This window comes from Rattus norvegicus, chromosome 1 (genome assembly GCF_036323735.1).
Source record: "Rattus norvegicus strain BN/NHsdMcwi chromosome 1, GRCr8, whole genome shotgun sequence".
NCBI classification, from domain to species: domain Eukaryota; kingdom Metazoa; phylum Chordata; class Mammalia; order Rodentia; family Muridae; genus Rattus; species Rattus norvegicus.
Genome location: NC_086019.1, coordinates 60,158,182 through 60,176,147, shown reverse-complemented (window position 1 = coordinate 60,176,147; position 17,966 = coordinate 60,158,182). Strand labels below are relative to the sequence as shown.

Genomic DNA, 17,966 nt, shown 5'->3' with positions numbered 1-17,966 from the left:
TGATGACCACATGTGCTAGAACCAGTAGCCCATGGAAGAGTCCAAGATCTCATGAACTTCTAGTCCTCACCCTGTGGGAGCTATTGGCCTAAGGGGGGGATGGAGTCCATCTGAAGGGATGGGTCAACAAGACAACTCTGTAGAGTGGGGAACTCATCAATCCTATTGGGTCCCTGCTGGGAAGAGGAGAAATCAAAAGAGGCAGGAGGCTTGGTGTTGGGGAAACCTCATAAAGAACTTAGAGAAGATACAAGGTAAGAATTGTGGGGAAAATGGAAACCAGAGACAAGAGGAAGGAGGAGCATAGAGCAAACTGGAAAGGACAAAGCACAAAGGTACCTGGGCTATGCCTGCTGCTTGTACTCTGGACTCTCCCTGTGGCTCATTTCTCGGGTGAGATGCTGTTCTGCCCCAGGCGAGGTTTCTTTCTCCTTGGCAAGCAGCAACAAAGATTAATCAGGGCATTTGCTATATTCATGGTCCACACCTTAAAACCTCTGTGCCGGACCCTGCTGGAGATGGGCTTATCCTCTAATGGGGCTCTGTGGGAGAGTAGATTATCTTCTTTTATTTCCTTGTTGCGACTCTTCTCACTGAAGGGGCTTGTTGTTTGAATGCATGGGACACTCATGGCACATTTGTGATAGTGGTAGTGCCCTGAGAGGACCAGGCACAGTTGACCTTCTTCCTCCTATTGGATGAGCCTTCTGGCCATACTGAGATACATGACCGTGGGAGAATGACACCTGCAAGGTGCCAAGGACTGGCAGGCTTCCACTTTCCTTGTAATCTAAAAGCACCTGCAGGATCAAGGCTAGGAAATGGGGCTGCAATGGGACGCACTTGCTGTGCCTGGGCTGTGCAGCCATACCCCGGGAGGGCCTGCTGTTGTAGGAAGCAATAAGTTGCCATTTCCTCATTATATTTTCTTTTTATTAGGGAGTATTTTATTACAGAGGCTTGAAATCCCATGCATTTCATCGCACCCAAAATTTCAGGGTCTGGCCTGAGGGGAAGCAGTTCTTCACAACGACCTGTGAACCCCTTCCCGTGTTCTTTGAACCAGGCGTGTTTCATCACCTCGCTGGATGTTGGTCTATACATTGGATTTACTGTTAGTAATTGACTAAGGAGGTTCTCCAGTTCTTCTGAAACCCCACAGGGGGCAGGATACACCCCTGGAACAACTTGTATTTGTAATTCTTGGATGATCACTGAATCAAATGGGAGCTTTCCCACTACCATATAATACAAGACCACTCCTATTGTCCACATGTCATTCTTCATCCCGTCATACAGAAGTCCAAGGAAGAGTTCCGGGGAACCAAAAGAGTACGCACCGCAGTGCTGGTTTAGCATATGTCCAGGTTGTGTTTCGGTGCTAAGCTGAAAGTCGATGACTTTGACCTTTTTGTTTTTATCGATCATTATATTGTCCACTTTCAGGTCTCGGTGAACAATCCCCTTTCCATGGCAGTAGCTCACTGCTGACAATATCTGTTCAAATATTTGCCGGGCCTCATCCTCCTCTATGTGCCCTGACTCTCTGAAGTACTGGTAGAGTTGTTGGCCTTCCACCAGCTCCATTATGAGGTATATTCTAGTTTTGTTTTCAATGACTTGTAAGAGAGAAACAATGTTGGAGTGGTTGATCTTTCTCATTATGTTTGCTTCTGTCATGGCTGGCCGGAACCACTGCTTGTTCTTTCGGAGAACTTTGACCGCCACTGGGGTTCCTGTGAGCTGGTGGTGGGCCAGGAGGACCTTGGCATGGCTTCCTTTTCCAATAGTCTTCAGTATTTATATTGGGAATGAAAGGTTCCCTCCTGAGAGATACTGGGATCGGGCCTAGGAGGGGGTAACTCCTTGTCAATCTCTGTAGGCATTTTATCAGTACTAATGCTACCTAAAAATAACAGAAAAAATGGAATCAAATAATGAAAAAGATGGAGCAATTCAGGAACTAAAATTACACATGTGGAACCTAAAAGAAACAAATGAAACAAAAAAGAAAAAAAATAAAAACAAAGAAAAGACTAGACTAGAAAAATAGAATAAAATTATGAAAAGGGGGAAAATATGAAGAATCATAAGCAAAAGCCACCCAAATAACCAACCCCAAAAGAGAAAGCCAAGAGCACACACATACTAAATGCAATGATGAAAATAAAAATCGTCATACTAGAATAGGATTGGGCAGCCAAAGCTGATCAATACTGTGAATGGATGTAGTTTGAAGAAAAAGGTCAGATGAAAGAAACGAGAGGAGCAACAATTAGTATAAGACAAAACAAAGAAATGTAAAAAGCCAACACTTAAGGGAAACTCCATTGAATTTCAGGACCTAGTGATCCACAAAACTCCACAACTCTCCAGAGCAAAATACTGAAAATTAAAATTAACCAACCACAAGGAATAAGGCAGTTAAATATCAGTGAACAGTAAACGTTAAACAAAGCCCGAAGAGTCAAAGTGTCACAAAGGGCAAATTTGTATCAAGACTAAGCCAATGATTGCTTGTACTCAATAAATAGAGAAACAGGAATAATGTAAAAGGATGAAACCGCAGGACATTGAAAATGGAGATAGAGTGAATCATCCGACTGCACAAATGTATATAATCAAAGCAATAATATAGCATGTGAGAACATAAAAACCACCAACAAAAAATGAAACCAGCAATCCATAATAAAGAAAGAAAGGAAGAAAGAAAGAAAGAAAGAAAGAAAGAAAGATCAAAACCACAATAAGGAAATAGCCAGTGGTCTTGAGAATATATGGCCTAATTCTATCTCATAAACACAGAAAAAAAAATCAAACCATAAATGAGCAGGCAGCCGTCTACGTAGGCCTTTAATCTGATATTATGGGGTTGGCATATCAAAATCCTGGGAGCCACTGGTCAGCCAACACAGGTACTTGGGCAGCTGCAGGCCAGTGACAGAGCCTGTCTTGAAAATGAGGTTGATGACCTACCTTAGGAACAGGAGCCCGGGCTGACTTCTGGCCTCTACACTCTCTTGCACTGAGGTGAAGGTAATATAGATACAAGAAGGGGCAAAAGGGGATGGGAACGTGTGTACACACACACACACACACACACACACACACACACATAGGCACACACAGAAGCACACACAGAAATATACAAAAGTGTACTTATACTGACACAGACAAACTCTTACAAACACCCAGATTCACACAAAACCCAATCACATATGAACAGGTACACACATACTTACACACAAGCACACCAATAAAAACGCACATCACAGACACACACAAACATACACACAGGGACACACACATGCACAAGAAAACGTACACACATACAAACACATACACACAAACAAACCTGTAAACTCACACACTCCTACATATACTGACAAACACGGGCGAAAGTGTACACACAGTCACACACAAGCAAATCTGTCAACACACATCATCCTACACACATAGACACATACACATATACACAGTACAGTAAAATCCGATACAAACACACACAGCTCACTAGATACAACCAAGTCGCAGAGGGCTCCACTCCACACCTCCTCTCAAAGCACTCAAAGAAATCCAGGCCTGGCTACAGCTTAACATCTGTTGGCTGGACCTCCTCAAAGTCGCTCATCATGAGGTCACAGTAGGACCTGTCATGACATGGTTGGGAAGGGCTTCAAGGCTCTGGCTTCTGTGGGCTATGGAGAGACTTTAGGCTTTTAGAAATCAAACCCTGTAAGATGTTTACCTCTCCTCAGTTCTCTGTTTTGAATATTTGCTGTGCCTCCTGCTTTAAAGTCCTCATGTCTATGATCGCTGTGTCAATTTTTCTTTGAATTCTGAATGATTAGCCTCAAACTGATGGTACAGATTTTAAAAAATGAAAAAAGACAAAGCTGTGTTTCTAAACTGACCCATCAAGATGACACTGTTCTCATAAATCCTCAGAAAGGCTCTAGGTTATCATCAAACACCTGAGACAAAGCTGCAGAGATAGGCAGAGCACATGCCTCCCAAGGGTGAGGACTTGAGTTTGAATCCCCAAAGCCCACAAGCTCAGCATCTGTGCAGTGGGGAGGGGTTGGGGCTTGAAGACAGGTGGTCTGACATGCAGGCGTGAGGACCTGTCCAGAGGATGGCCCCTGACAGGACATGGGGTAGTGGTATGCATGGACACCTAGGCACATAAGGGGGTATGCATACACATCCAGACACTTCCTCTCACACAGAGGTTGGCATGATGTATAGAAAACCAAGTCCATCCTGAGTGTAGGGCTCACTTTAAATATTAAGGTCCAGTGATGGAACAGGCGTGTATGAGGACAAGGAGCACTGTGCAACTTGGGACCAGAAGGAACAGAGTGGCTGTGCTGACACAGTTGAAATAAATTCTCAATCACAGTCTGTGAGAGCCAGGTCACAGGACCCAGGCAGCTGTGTTATTTGTGAGCAGCCAGTGCAGCCAGAAGCTAACTATTGAGCACTGACTGGCCCAAGCCCAGAAAGGGACTCTGTTTCTCAGAGTGCTGTGGGCAGAGCAGTGTGTAGCGCTTTCCTTCTGAAGACTCTTCTGGGGTTTTGAATCCCCTGGAGAGGACACTCATGGCTGCAGACACTCAGCCTGGGAGGAAAGATCCTCATCTGTGGAGTTCATTGAAAGACCTGAGAGCAGAAAAGGAAAGAAACAGGAAAATGTGCCACCTCTGCTCACTGTGGTTCAGCTTCTGCCTTTGCAGCTGAGCTCAGGTGTCCTGGAGTCCTCCCTAGCCTGAGTCAGTGATCTAAAGTTCAAGTCCCTACTTCCTGGTTTGTAGTATCAAACACAGCACAGTTTCAGGCAAGAAAAGCTGTGAACACCATCTAGACATTGCTGTCTACATTTGAGGGGGGCTGTTGAGCCCCAAAGGGAGCAAGGGTTACAAGGTCAGGTATTACAATAATGGCCAAGGTTGGAATCCAAGTCCCAATCTCCCTTTGCTCTGGGCAGAGGGTAGGCCTGGCAATTGGTTCTTGCTGTGTACATGGGGAGAATCAAAGGGACTTATGGGATCGCTGGCACAGACCGGCCCAAGCTTGGCTTAGGGAGCCTCACACCAACTCAATATTTGATGTGTTCCCAGCTTTGTCTACCACCCTCAGCTGTGTGCCATTTTCCCTGCCTCGTGCAAGGGACTCTAAACATCTTCCTATAGAAGGCGATCAAGGAGGAGTTGCACAAGGAGAGGTGGCGCTCTGTGGGGAGGTTCACATGGACTAACATGTTAGAGGGCCACAGTCCCAGGACTGATACTGGGTGGACACTCTCCTCTGACATCCAACACAGAGATCTTTGACAGAGATCAAGAGAAGGCTTCTCTGAATAGCTGTGCAGAGCACCTCCGATTCATGGACTCAGGACTGACACCCATAGGATGCTTTTGAGGAGCCGATTGTGATTCAAGGGCTCATCTTCCTGGGTCCCTGTGCCTCTAGAGATGAGCCCAGGACTTGGCTGTGGATGGTTATGGGGTCAGATCAGAGGATGGGAGGGGGCTTGTCCTTGGCTCCTGGGAGTAGTGCAATTTTTCTTTCCGTGCTCCTGCTTTTTTTTGATTTTCTTTCCCTTGGCATAAGGAGGGACTGGAAGAAGTCTGTCTATGGGGAGTGAGGCTGTCTGGGAAACTGCTCGCTATTCCACATTGTCATGCAGCTGGGGGCTTGGGGTTGTTGGCAGGATAACCTCTGCACCATTCCAGTCTGCTTCTCTCCACTTTATCCATGCATCCCTGTCCCAGGGCTGGGAGACCTGGATACAAAAGTCCCACCTGTAGCTTCCAGTCCAGGGCTGGAGTCCCTCAGTGAATGGATTCCAGATGGTTCTGTGTAAAGCAGCATCGAACAGGGTAGTTACTGAACATGTAGGTACATGCAGGAGGATACTGCACTGCACCCACCCACATTTCATATAAAACCAATCCTCATGCTCAGGTACTAATTGGTTCTATTTACACCTTTCACCATTTTTGCTACTCACTGTACTGTGAAGGGTGAATTTTTATTGTTTCACTTCTGCCAAGAGACAGAGTTTAGCATTGGTGACTCCCTACAGCCTGGCTGGAAGGGAGGCCTTAACACCCATGTGTCCTTCTAGGAAAAAGCTCTTTCATAGGATGCCTCCCTGAGTCCCAGGATGTGTGGAGGGCTCTTTGCCCTCTCCAGGGTTGATCTCAGTATATTAACGGGAGCAGAGGCTTCTCTCTGATAGAACAGTACCACCCTCCTGCAATATGTCTATGATGGTTTGTATATGCTTAGCTCAGGGAGTGGCAATATTAGGAGGCGTGGTCTTGTTAAAGTAGGTGTGTCACTGTGGGCATGGGCTTTAAATCCCTTTTCCTATCCACATGCAAGCCAATCTTCCCCAAGCAGCCTTCAGATGAATATGTAGACCTCTCACTTACCCTGGCACCATGACTGCCTGGATGCTGCCATGCTCCCAGCTTGATGATACTGGACTGAGTCTCTGAACCTGCAATCCTGTGTCCATTAATGTTGTCCTCATAAGAGCTGCATTGGTCATGTTGTGTCTGTTCTCAGCAGTAAACCCCTAACTGAGACAATGTCGATGTTCCCTGCTCCAGCTTCCTGGCTATAGAAGCTTCACACATGACCGGTATTCTCTTGGGATATGGGCCTAATAGGCTCTAGGCTGTGTTCTTGATCTGAGAGTGCTAGGACATCCTGCTCCTAAGGGCATTGTTACTGTTCCCATGCAATACTGTGAAAACATCAGCAGGCTCCTGCTTTCTTACCCCCCTGAACACAATGCTGCCTTTTCCAGGAGTGGATCCAACAGCTCTCAGAACCTCCTCAGGAACTATGTGTTTCCCAAGGATTACCTGCACTTGCTTACACACCCCTATCCTGTGTTCTGAAAACTTTTCAAAGCCCATTCATCTGAGACTGGTGAGTTCAGGACAGTAGTCCCAAGTGTCTTGTCCTACGCTGACAGTTCATTCTCATGAGGCATCACCTGCCCTTGACAGAGGATTTTTCCAAGGGGCATTGGATGTGCAGGAGAATTGTGTGTGCTGACTCCTGTCAGATCAGCACAGGATAGCATCAAGGCCCCATTTGCTCTTGATTTTGGAACTCGTGGTCTTGGCACTGTCTTGTTGTTATTTAGGTCCCTGTCAGTCCCTAATTGAATTTTAGCATGGGAACCCAGGGCAGTTGTCTACAAAGATATTCCTAGTATGGACCACATCTTCACAGTGCCATACGTAAAGCACAACAAAACACCAGCAGGCAGAGAACCCTCAGGGGCTGGAACTGGCATGTTCAAACACTCTGGCTTGACCTTGGACAGCAGAGATTCAGAGAACACCTTCTATATAGGAAGATCTCCTTCCTCCTCTCAGAGTTTAGGACATCTAGAGGTAGGAAAAGGTGCTGGCACACATGTGAGCAGGGTCAGCACTCTGGGCTTGTTCAGTGTCAAAGCCTGCCTGCCACCCCTGTGTCACAGTCACAGCAGCCCATCTCATGAGAATTCTAGGGGTGCTGATATCCTGGATGAATAATCCATGTTCTGCTGCTAGTTTCTTTGCTTCCACATGGACAACTGAGAGAAGGGATTGATTAAGTGTAGGTGAGGAAGCCCTGCAAATATCTACTTGGTGTTACCAAAGACAATGGGTTCTGACTGGCAAGATCTTTGAATTAGATTTTGAAAAATGCCACCTCGGGACAGTTAGTAGGTACTCTCAGGAAAGTGCAGCATGGTGGGCACAATGGGACAGGATCCCTGAGGCTGGTACAGTGGGACAGGGTCATTGGGGCAGGTAAAACTGAGTAGGAACCCTGAGCCAGGAACAACAGGGCAGGGACCCTGGTTCAGTTACAACAGAGCAGGGATCCTGGGGGTGATGCAATGGGGCAGGAGTCCTGGGGAAGGGATCTTGTAGTACTGGCCCTGTGGCATGTGCAACTGACAGGGACCCTGGGCAGGTGCACTGTGACGTGCACCCAAGCTGGAATGTTCAGACAGGTGTGTGTTTGCTTCATGCAGCTGCTGTCTGAAGTAGAGAACAGTGGCAACTGCCCCAGAGGGGATTTTGGGAAGTCCTTCCAAGAATGCCTCAGCTCCTAACTGAGAAGCTATACATTCCACAGATGGGCCTTTATTGAGATGAGCAGATTCTAAGGGGGCTCCCTTCAATGAACAGCCAAAGAAAGCAGAAATGAAGAACAAGCAATTGCAGCAGCCATGTCCAAGGTGTTTAGCTCAGAAAAGTAGGAGTGGAAGAAACTGATTAAGACAAATCACTTCTCTGTCTATCCATCCATCCATCCATCCATCCATCCATCCATCCATCCATCCATCATCCATCCATCCATCCATCCATTTCCCTGAGGGAAGTCAGCTTTTCTTTCTGAGAAGGTCAAAGCAGCGCTCCCTTGTGGTGACAATGAAGATTGCAGGCAGTGAGATAAGTGTGTATTTATTTATTGATTGATTGATTGATTGATTGATTGATTGCATGATCTGTGATAGACTGCCACTTGTGTCCAGTCCCCATCTGCATCGGCTGTACCACAAACCCAGTCTCAGTGTAACACAGAAGAGGCCTAAAGGAAAGTATGTCCTCTCTCTAAGGGACACTGTACGATAACATACTCCGGACTGCAGGTCAGACAAGGCCTGTGTTTAGGAGACTTGTGGACAGATGAATGCCTGTGAGTCTGGACTTAGACTCTGTGGAGGGCTCAGGTCACCTGACTGTCCTGAAGCTTCCCACTGTGATTTATTTCCCTCCTACAGAGTCAGCCACCTGAGCAACTGCATTTCCTGGTTATCTCCTATTCCTCTTACACTGTGTAGAGTGTTCAATCTCAGGGAGGGCCTGGGAATCTGAGAGACACCACTGAGCCCTCTGGGCCTGGCTGACTCAACCTGAGGCTACTCTGTGTGTCTTCATTTTGCTCACCATCCAGAGACCTCAAAAGTCAGCAGTGAGCTTACTGAGAGGTCAGGAACCTCCATATTGGCCCAAGAGCAACTGTCCTCTTTTACAGGTTAATCCACAGAGCCTGTAATTCGGATTGGTGAGACAGTCTGGAAGAGTGAAAGATGTCACCTCCCAAAGACAAGTGCTGTGCTAGTGGACACTGAGGAACTTCAGGGATCAAACCCTTCCCCATTCTTCTCCACCCTCTCTTGTTCTTCCTTGAGATGTTTCCTGCAGATCTAAAAGATCCAGGCAATCCATGACATGGGTTTGAACATTTCCTCAACATTTTATTCATTGCCTGATAACTAAGACTAGGTAAAATTTATTTATTTATTTATTTATTTATTTATTTATTCATTCATTCATTCATTCATTCATTCAATCATTCGTTATACATACGTACAGTGTAGCTGTATTTAGAAAGACCAGAGAGGGCATCAGATGTCATTAGAGACATTTGTGAGCCTCCGTGTGTTTGCTGGGATTTGAACTCAGGACCTCTGGAAGAGCATTCAGTGCTCTTAGCCACTTATCAATCTTTCCATTTTCCAGGCTAACTTTTTTAGTTCCAATAATTTCTTCTTTATTCAGGTTACATCCTGATCCCAGTCACTATCCCTCTTCCCTTCCCAGTCCCACCTTACAAATCCTTTCTACCATAATGCTCTCCCTTCTCTTTGGACAAGGGGAGAGTCCCTTGGGTACCACACCACCCTGGGACATCTAGTCCCAGGTGGACCGAGCACATTCTGCCCCACAGATTTACAATCAGGCAGTCCGGGTATGGGGAACAGATCCAATGGCAGGCAACACAGACTGAGACAGTCTTGGATCTACTTGTCAGATGACCCACATGGAGACCAACGGCAGATAGCTAACCCGGCACTGGGGTTGGTTGCACAGGCTCTAGCATACTCCATGGTGTAAAGTATCTGACGGTAGGGGACTTCTTGTAGTGTTTTAACCCAACCAGTTTGCTTGGCACTCTCCCCCACTCTTCCACAAGACTTCCGGAGCTCCATCTGAGGATTGGCTGTGGCTTTCAGCTGCTGAGTGAAGCCTCTGGAGACAGGTGTGCTACTTTTCTTTCTGCAAGTAAATCAGAAAGAATATCATAAATAGCGTCAGAGGTTGTGTCTGTCACATGAGACAGATCTCACTTTGTGTCAGTCATTGATTGGTTGGTCGCTCAATATCTGCTTTACCTTTATCCCTGCACACTTATTGGCCAGACAGATTTCGAGTTGAAGGTTTTGTGAATGTATTGATGTCTCCTTCCTCTTCTAGAAGTCTTTCTTGTTACAGGAGGTGGCCATTTCATTTTCTTGCTCTGGTAAGCCTGCAAGGGAGGCTTTGTGTTGGGTACAGTAGTTAAAAGCAAGACCTGGGAAGAGGAACTGCAGAGTTGTGATCTAGGACTTCCTGCAGCAGCCAGCTCTGGGTCCTTGGAGCCTAGGCAGGCTTTGTAGTCATAGAGCTCCATCCACTGCCCAAGTCCCATCCTGACACCTTCTCCATCTCTATTACAGACCATTGTAATGCTGGCATAGTCGCTCTGTCCTGAGCACGATAGGCCATGCTACCCTGGAAGAACAGAGAGTTCAAGGACCGCCAAATTTCACTTAAGCAAACTGTTCTCAGACTGTGTGGTTGCTCTGTCTTAGCTCTCATAACACACTTAACTCTATGTTGCCTTAGGCTGTATCATCCAAGCATCCCACCATGCATCAGCTCCATATCCTGACGAACCTACCTTAGGGTCCCTGATAATTCCAGATAATTTATGTTCTCCCAGGATGGACTGTGGGCACTTGTGTGGCTCACATTGATCCTAGAAGTCCTTGGGAGCCTCCATGCCATGGCATAGGATGTCTCTGAATCCGCACTGGCCTGAGGGATTCCATCTGGCACAGGATTCTCTCCCTATTGTTGAATTTTGGCACTTATGTCTTTAGGAATGGCTCTCCATGTGGTCAACACACACTACCCTGGAAGACCAGAGAGTTCAAGGACGGCCAACTTTCACTTAAGCAAACTTTTTCACACACTGTGTGTGTCCCATCAGCTGAGAGTAGCCTCCACATTGCAATGATGTGCAAACTTCTGCCTTTCAGCCATGATGGACTTTAGGATCTACCCTGAGGACCCTCCACAAGCCACAGGTGGGTGATGTGTAAATTGGGCATGTTATTGGGTCAGGTCTTCAGTGCAGTGCCTAAAGCTGACAGCCTTTTGGGAGGGCATATGCGTCTCTATTAAATGAACTGGTTCCACTGTTGGCCTGGAGTCTGCTGTGTCTGCCGCTCATGCTCTCCTCCAAATCTCTAACTGTCCCTAACTCTCCTTGACTGGCTGGTCAATCAGTCTTCATACCAGTCTAGAGCCATTCTATAAACACAGAGCCCAGACTGTCCTCTGCCGACGTTTAACAGGGCTGCTGGTTTAGTGTCCTGGGTTCCCTATGGGGGTGCAAACTCAAGTTTCTTAGGTCCCTATGTGTCTGACAAAAAGCCTTTAGAGAAAGGTAGATGTGAAGAAATCAGGAAATAAACTCCTACAGTACTTCATGTCTACCACTGGATGGCTCTCCACTCTTCTGTTCCTGGTGTGCTACTCAGCAAACCCTCTCACTGGAAGGCTCTGTGCCTGAAGCAGAGAACCTCTGCTAAACACAATGTTACCAAGAAACTGGCTGTATCTTCAGGGCAGCCTGTAGAAGATTCTCCACGACCTTGAGGATCCAATTGGGAAAACTTAGGTAGGCAGGGTGTGGGAGCCACCAGGGCTGTATGGAGACCTTACCCAGAATTTAATCTCTAGCTGTGCATTCCGATTAACATGACCCACACTCCTATGAAGGTCTCTGGGTGGCTCCTGATATGAGTTGGGGGAGGGGGAGGACAAGGAAGCTGGGTCAAGACAGAAGCACTGTCCTTACTCACTGCGTCTGGGCTTGTTCCTGCCCTAACTGTGAAGCAGGAACCAAACACCCACTCCTCATGGGACTGTCCGTAATGAGGCCAGCTGATGATCTGAACTGTCAGCAAGAAAGACAGGAGCTGTATGTGCCACAAACCAGAGCACAGTGTCCCGCATAAGCCCATCTCTCAAATGATGCCATCTCCTCCCTAGAGTGGCTCCAGTCTGGGTTAGGAGCGGGTCATGTATTCCGAGCTCTCTGCTACTCCTGCAAACACAGCAATGGTGCCTTCTCATGCTCATCTATACTGAGCCTAGGGAGCAGCCAGAGGTCATACTCATGGGAATTCAGACTCAGTTCAATCTGCTATCCTGTAGCCCATGAGTCTGGACTCAACTTTAGTGGTCAAGGCCAGTGGTTTTTTTCCTGGACAAGACTTTGAGAATGTTAGTGACACATTGTATGCCCTTGGCTGGCCTTCACTCTAATAGCCCTGAGTGAACATTCCAGCCTGCCCTCAGGGATTCAGATCAGCATTGGCCAGATCAGGCTCTTTGCTACCTGGTCCTATAGCTCACCTCCACTGTAGTTCATGTGTCCTGGCTGCTGCAGCTGCTCCAGAAGCTACCAGATGTCTTCCCACAGAATCCTGTAGTCCCTGTGGGCTCATCCACAGACATCTCACACTCTCCCTGCTGGGAGTTAGGCTGGATGCCTGCTGTGTGGGAGCTGCCTTGGCTTGTGGAGCAGAGTCAGAAGCAGTGGAGGAGATGTTGTCTGCTGCTCTTAATGTCCTCAGTGCCCAGGGCTTGCCTGTGGTGTGGTTGTGGTCCAGCTCCAGTTAATCACTGATATAAATTCAGCCTGTAGAAGCTGCGTACCACATGAGGCACAGGGAGGACCATGACTGAGGGGGAACCTTGCAATCCAGGACCCTGTGGGGATCAGGGAATATTCCAGGTCCCCTCTCACGCAGGATGCAAGGCAAGGAGCTCTGTGTGCCCTGACACAGGGGCATGGGACCGTGACTCCCATGAAATGCTCCTTCATACCTATTACATCATCAGCTTTGAGAAGGTCTTCCTCAGTAAGAACATTCCACACTGCTTGCCTCTGCCATCTGGCTCTCTTTTCCAGGGCTGCATGCCCTCAGGAACATTGACATGTCTTCTATGAATATTAATATTCTGTTAAATCATTTTGATAAACAGTTCTCAGCATGATATCTGTGTCCAGAAGTAGTCATCAGCAATTCTCAAGGGGACAGGGAATGAAAATCTTCCCCTTGCTGTTCTTCCTCCTCTTTCTCCTCCTCTTCCTTCTCTTCCTCCTCCTCCTCTTCTTTCTCCTCCTCTCTTCCTCTTCCTCCACCTCCTCCTCCTCCGACCCTCCTCGTTCTACTCCTCCTGCTGCTGCTGTGCCTAATGCTGCTTCTGCTATTGTTGCTACTCCTGTTGCTGCTGTAGTATCTGCTGGTGTCTTTTCCATTGCCATGTGTCTGAAATCACCTACTGTTTATACTGAGGACATGAAAGAATTTCCAGATGACACTGTGAAATAGACAAGACAACTTATTCCAAGCAAAAAAGACAGTCAGGTAGAATTCTTAGCTTACCATTTGGAGCTTTGATTTGCCTTACTATATTATAACTTCTTTTTTCTACTTCTCAGTTGAGGTCTTTGAAAGAAACCATTTAGAACTACTGCCTATAAAATTCAATAGATCACTAGGTCTTAGGAACAAAAAAAAACCAGTATGCAAAACAATATGCATGCATGCAGGATTCTGACCATCAACAATAACCCACAAACTAGGTTGTTGATACTTATTCAATGACAAACCTTGTTTATTAGTTTTGAGGCTTAATGGAATGGGATGTTACATTTGAAAACATAAGACTCTGTTCTGCAGCACTTGTGATTGATGACCACATGTGAAAGATCAGTAGCCCGTGGAGGAGTCCATGAGCCCATGAACCTCTAGTCCTCACCCTGTGGGAGTATTGGACTAAGGGGGAGCTGGAGTCCATCTGAAGGGATGGGCCAACTAGAAAACTCTGTAGAGTGTGGAACTCATCAATCCTATTGGGTCCCTGCTGGGAAGAGGAGAAATCAAGATGAGGGAGAAGGCTTGGTGTTCGGGAAACCTCATAAAGAACTTAGAGCAGAAACAAGGTAAGAATTGTGGGGAAAATGGAAACTAGAGACAGAGGAAGGACCAGCATAGAGCAAACTGAAACGGACAAAGCACAAAGGTACCTGGGCTATGCCTGCTGCTTGTTCTCTGGACTCTCCCTGTGGCTCATTTCTGCGCGGAGATTCTGTTCTGCCCCAGGCGAGGTTTCTTAATCCTTGGCAAGCAGCAACACAGTTTATCAGGGCATTTGCTATATTCCTGGTCCACCCCTTAAAACCTCTGTGCCGGACCCTGCTGGGGATGGGCTTATCCTCTAATGGGGCTCTGTGGGAGAGTGGGTTGTCTTCTTTGATTCCCTTATTGCTACTCTTCTCACTGAAGATGCTAGTTGTTTGAATGAATGGGACACTCACGGCACATTTGTGATAGTGGTCCTGTGTTGGTGTCATCGGTAGTGGCCTGAGACGACCAGCCACAGTGGATCTTTTGCCTCCTTTTGGATGAGCATTCTGGCCATAGTGAGATACTTGACCATGGGAGGATGACACCCGCAAGGTGCCAAGGACTGGCAGGCATCCACTCCTCTTTGGTTCTAATCTAAAACAGCAGCAGGATCAAGGCTAGGGAATGGGGCTGCAACGGGACTCACTTGCTGTGCCTGGGCTGTGCAGCCATCCCCCTGGAGAGCCTGCTTTTGTAGAAAGAAATAAGTTGCCATTTCCTCATCATATTTTCTTTGTTTTAAAGAGTGTTTTACTACAGAGGCTTGGAATCCAATGCTTTTCATGGCATCCAAAATGGCCGGGTTTGGTGTGAGGGGAAGCATTTCTTCATAGGGACCTATCAATCCGTTCCAGTGTTCTTTGAACCAAGGGAGTTTCATCGCCTTTCTTGCTGTTGGACTAAAGTTGGGATTTACCCTCAGTAATTTACTAAGGAGGTCCTCCAGTTCTTTTGAAACCCCACAGGGAGCAGGATATACCCCTGCCACTACTTGTCTTTGCAGTTCTTGGATGATCACTGAATCAAATGGGAGCTTTCCCACTACCATACAGTACAAGACCACTCCTATAATCCACATATCATTCTTCGGCCCGTCATACCGATGGCCAAGGAGGAGTTCAGGGGAACCAAAAGAGTACGTGCCGCAGTGGTGGTTTAGCATTTTTCCAGGTTGAAATTGGTTGCTAAGCCCAAAGTCGATGACTTTGACCTTTTTGTTTTTATCAATCATTATATTGTCCAGTTTGAGGTCTCGGTGAACAATCCCCTTTCCATGGCAGTAGCTCACTGCTGACAATATCTGTTCAAATATTTGCCGGGCCTCATCCTCCTCTATGTGCCCTGACTCTCTGATGTACTGGTAGAGTTCTTGGCCTTCCACCAGCTCTATTATGAGGTATATTCTCGTTTCCTTTTCAATAACTTGTATGAGAGACACTATGTTGGGGTGGTTGATCTTTCTCATTATGTTTGCTTCCATCATGGCTGGCTGGAACCACTGCTTGTCCTTTCGCAGAACTTTGACAGCCACCGGGGTTCCTGTGAGCCGGTGGTGGGCCAGGAGGACTTTGGCGTTGCCCCCTTGCCCAATTGTCCCCAATACTTGGTATTGGGAATGGAAGTTGCCCTCCTCAGAGATACTGGGCTCGGGTGTAGGGGTTGGTAACTCCTCCTCAGTCTCTGTAGGCATTTTATCAGTACTAATGCTACCTAAAAATAACAAAAATGGAATCAAATATTGAAAAAGATGGAGCAATATAGGAGCTAAAATTACACTTGTGGTACCTAAAAGAAACAAACAAAAGAAAAAGAAAACAAACAAACAAAGACAAAGTAAAAACTAGACTAGAAAAATAGAGCAAAATTATGAAAAAGTTAAGGGGAAAATATGAGGAATCATAAGTAAAAGCCACCCAAATAACCAACCCCAAAAGAGAAAGCCAAGAGCACACACATACTAAATGCAATGATGAATATAAAAATCGTCATACTACAATAGGATTGGGCGGCCAAAGATGTTCAATACTATGAATAGATGTTCATTGAAGAAAAAAAAAAAAAACAGATGAAAGAAACGAGAGGAGGAAGAATTAGTATAAGACAAAACAAACAAATATAAAAAGCCAACACTTAAGGGAAAACTCCATTGAATTTCAGGACCTAGTGATCCACAAAAATCCACAACAATCCAGAGCAAAATACTGAAAATTAAAATTAACCAACCACAAGGAATAAGGCAGTTAAATATCAGTGAATAGTAAACCTTAAACAAAGGCTGAAGAGTCAAAGTGTCACAAAGGGCAAATTTGTATCAAGTCTAAGCCAATGATTGCTTGTGCTCAATAAATAGAGAAACAGGAATAATGTAAAAGGATGAAACCGCAGGACATTGAAAATGGAGATAGAGTGAATCATCCGACTGCAGAACCGTAAATAATCAAAGCAGTAATATAGCATGTGAGAACATAAAAACCACCAAAAAATGAAACCAGCAATCCATAATAAGTAAGTAAATAAATAAATAAATAAATAAATAAATAAATAAATCAAAAAACAAAACCACAATAAGGAAATAGCCAGTGGCTTTGCCAATATGTGACCTAATTCTTTCTCTTGAAGTCATCCAAAAATCAATCAATCAAGAAATAGGCAGCCAGCCATCTACATAGGCCTTTAAACTGATATTATGGGGTTGGCATACCAAATGCCTGGGAGCGACTGGACAACCAGCCCAGATACTTGGGCAGCTGCAGGCCAGTGTGTGAGCCTGTCTTGAAAATAAGGTTGAGAACCTACCTCAGGAACAGCAGCCGGGGTGACTTTTGGCCTCTACACTCTCTTGCACTGAGGTGCAGGTAATATAGATACAAGGGGCAAAAGGGGATGGGCACGTGCACACACAGACACACAGACACAAACACACACACACGGGCACTCACACAGGCACAGGCACACACACAGGCACACACAGAGAAATACACAGAAGTGAACTTATACTCACACAAACTCTTACAAACACACAGATTCACACAAAACACGCATACTTACACACAAGCAAACCTGGAAAAACACACGTCAGACACATACACACATACACACAGGGATACACATACACACAAGAAGACATACACACATACAAACACATACACACATACAAACCTGTAAACTCACACACTCCTACATATACTGACAAACACACAGGCAAAAGAGTACACGCACTCACACACAGGCCAATCTGTCAACACACACTCTCTTACACACACTGATACATACACATATACACAGTACAGTAAAATTCGATACAACCACACACAGCTCACTAGATACAACCAAGTCGCAGAGGGCTCCACTCCACACCTCCTCTCAAAGCACTCAAAGAATTCCAGGCCTGGCAACAGCTTAATATGTGTTTGCTGGGCCGCCTCATAATCGCTCCTCATGAGGTCACAATAGGACCTGTCATGACATGGTTGGGAAGGACTCTGAGACTGTGGCTTCTATGGGATATGGAAAGACTTTAGGCTGTTAGAAATAAAACCCTGTAAGATGTTTAGCTGTCCCTAGTTCTCTGTTTTGAATGTTTACTCTGCATCCTGCTTTAAAGTCCTCATGTCTACACTCAGGGTGTCACGTTTTCTTTGAATTCTGAAGGATTAGCCTCAAACTGATGGTATAGTTTTCTTTTTTTAAAGACAAAGCTGTTTCTAAACTGACCCATCAAGAGGACACTGTTCTCATAAGTCCTCAGAAAGGCTCTAGGTTATCATCAAACACCTGAGACAAAGCTGCAGGACTAGGCAGGGACTTGAGTTTGAATCCCACAAACGCCTAATGGATGCATCAGCAAAGCTCATAAGCTTTCTCTGTGGAGAAGTTAACATGGACCAACTGATTAGAGGGCCAGAGCCCCAAC

At 46.1% G+C, this 17,966-nt stretch overlaps 2 protein-coding genes and 1 pseudogene across 2 annotated transcripts; all 3 read right to left on the bottom strand.

The window, feature by feature from the left end:
* LOC134485036 (sperm motility kinase Y-like) overlaps window positions 1-17,966 on the bottom strand; it is a 319,058-nt pseudogene that overhangs the window by 257,797 nt on the left and 43,295 nt on the right.
* LOC134485038 (sperm motility kinase Y-like) lies at window positions 76-3,728 on the bottom strand. Its single transcript, XM_063280856.1, has 2 exons — window positions 2,977-3,728; window positions 76-1,906 (listed from the first exon to the last, which is right to left on the bottom strand). Exon 2 carries the CDS (start codon window positions 1,678-1,680, stop codon window positions 628-630), a length of 1,053 nt encoding a protein of 350 aa, XP_063136926.1. The 5' UTR covers window positions 1,681-1,906; window positions 2,977-3,728; the 3' UTR covers window positions 76-627.
* LOC134485037 (sperm motility kinase Y-like) lies at window positions 13,763-17,747 on the bottom strand. The gene is made up of 2 exons (XM_063280855.1): window positions 16,850-17,747; window positions 13,763-15,763 (listed from the first exon to the last, which is right to left on the bottom strand). The coding sequence occupies exon 2, from the start codon at window positions 15,741-15,743 to the stop codon at window positions 14,643-14,645; it is 1,101 nt and encodes a 366-aa protein (XP_063136925.1). The 5' UTR covers window positions 15,744-15,763; window positions 16,850-17,747; the 3' UTR covers window positions 13,763-14,642.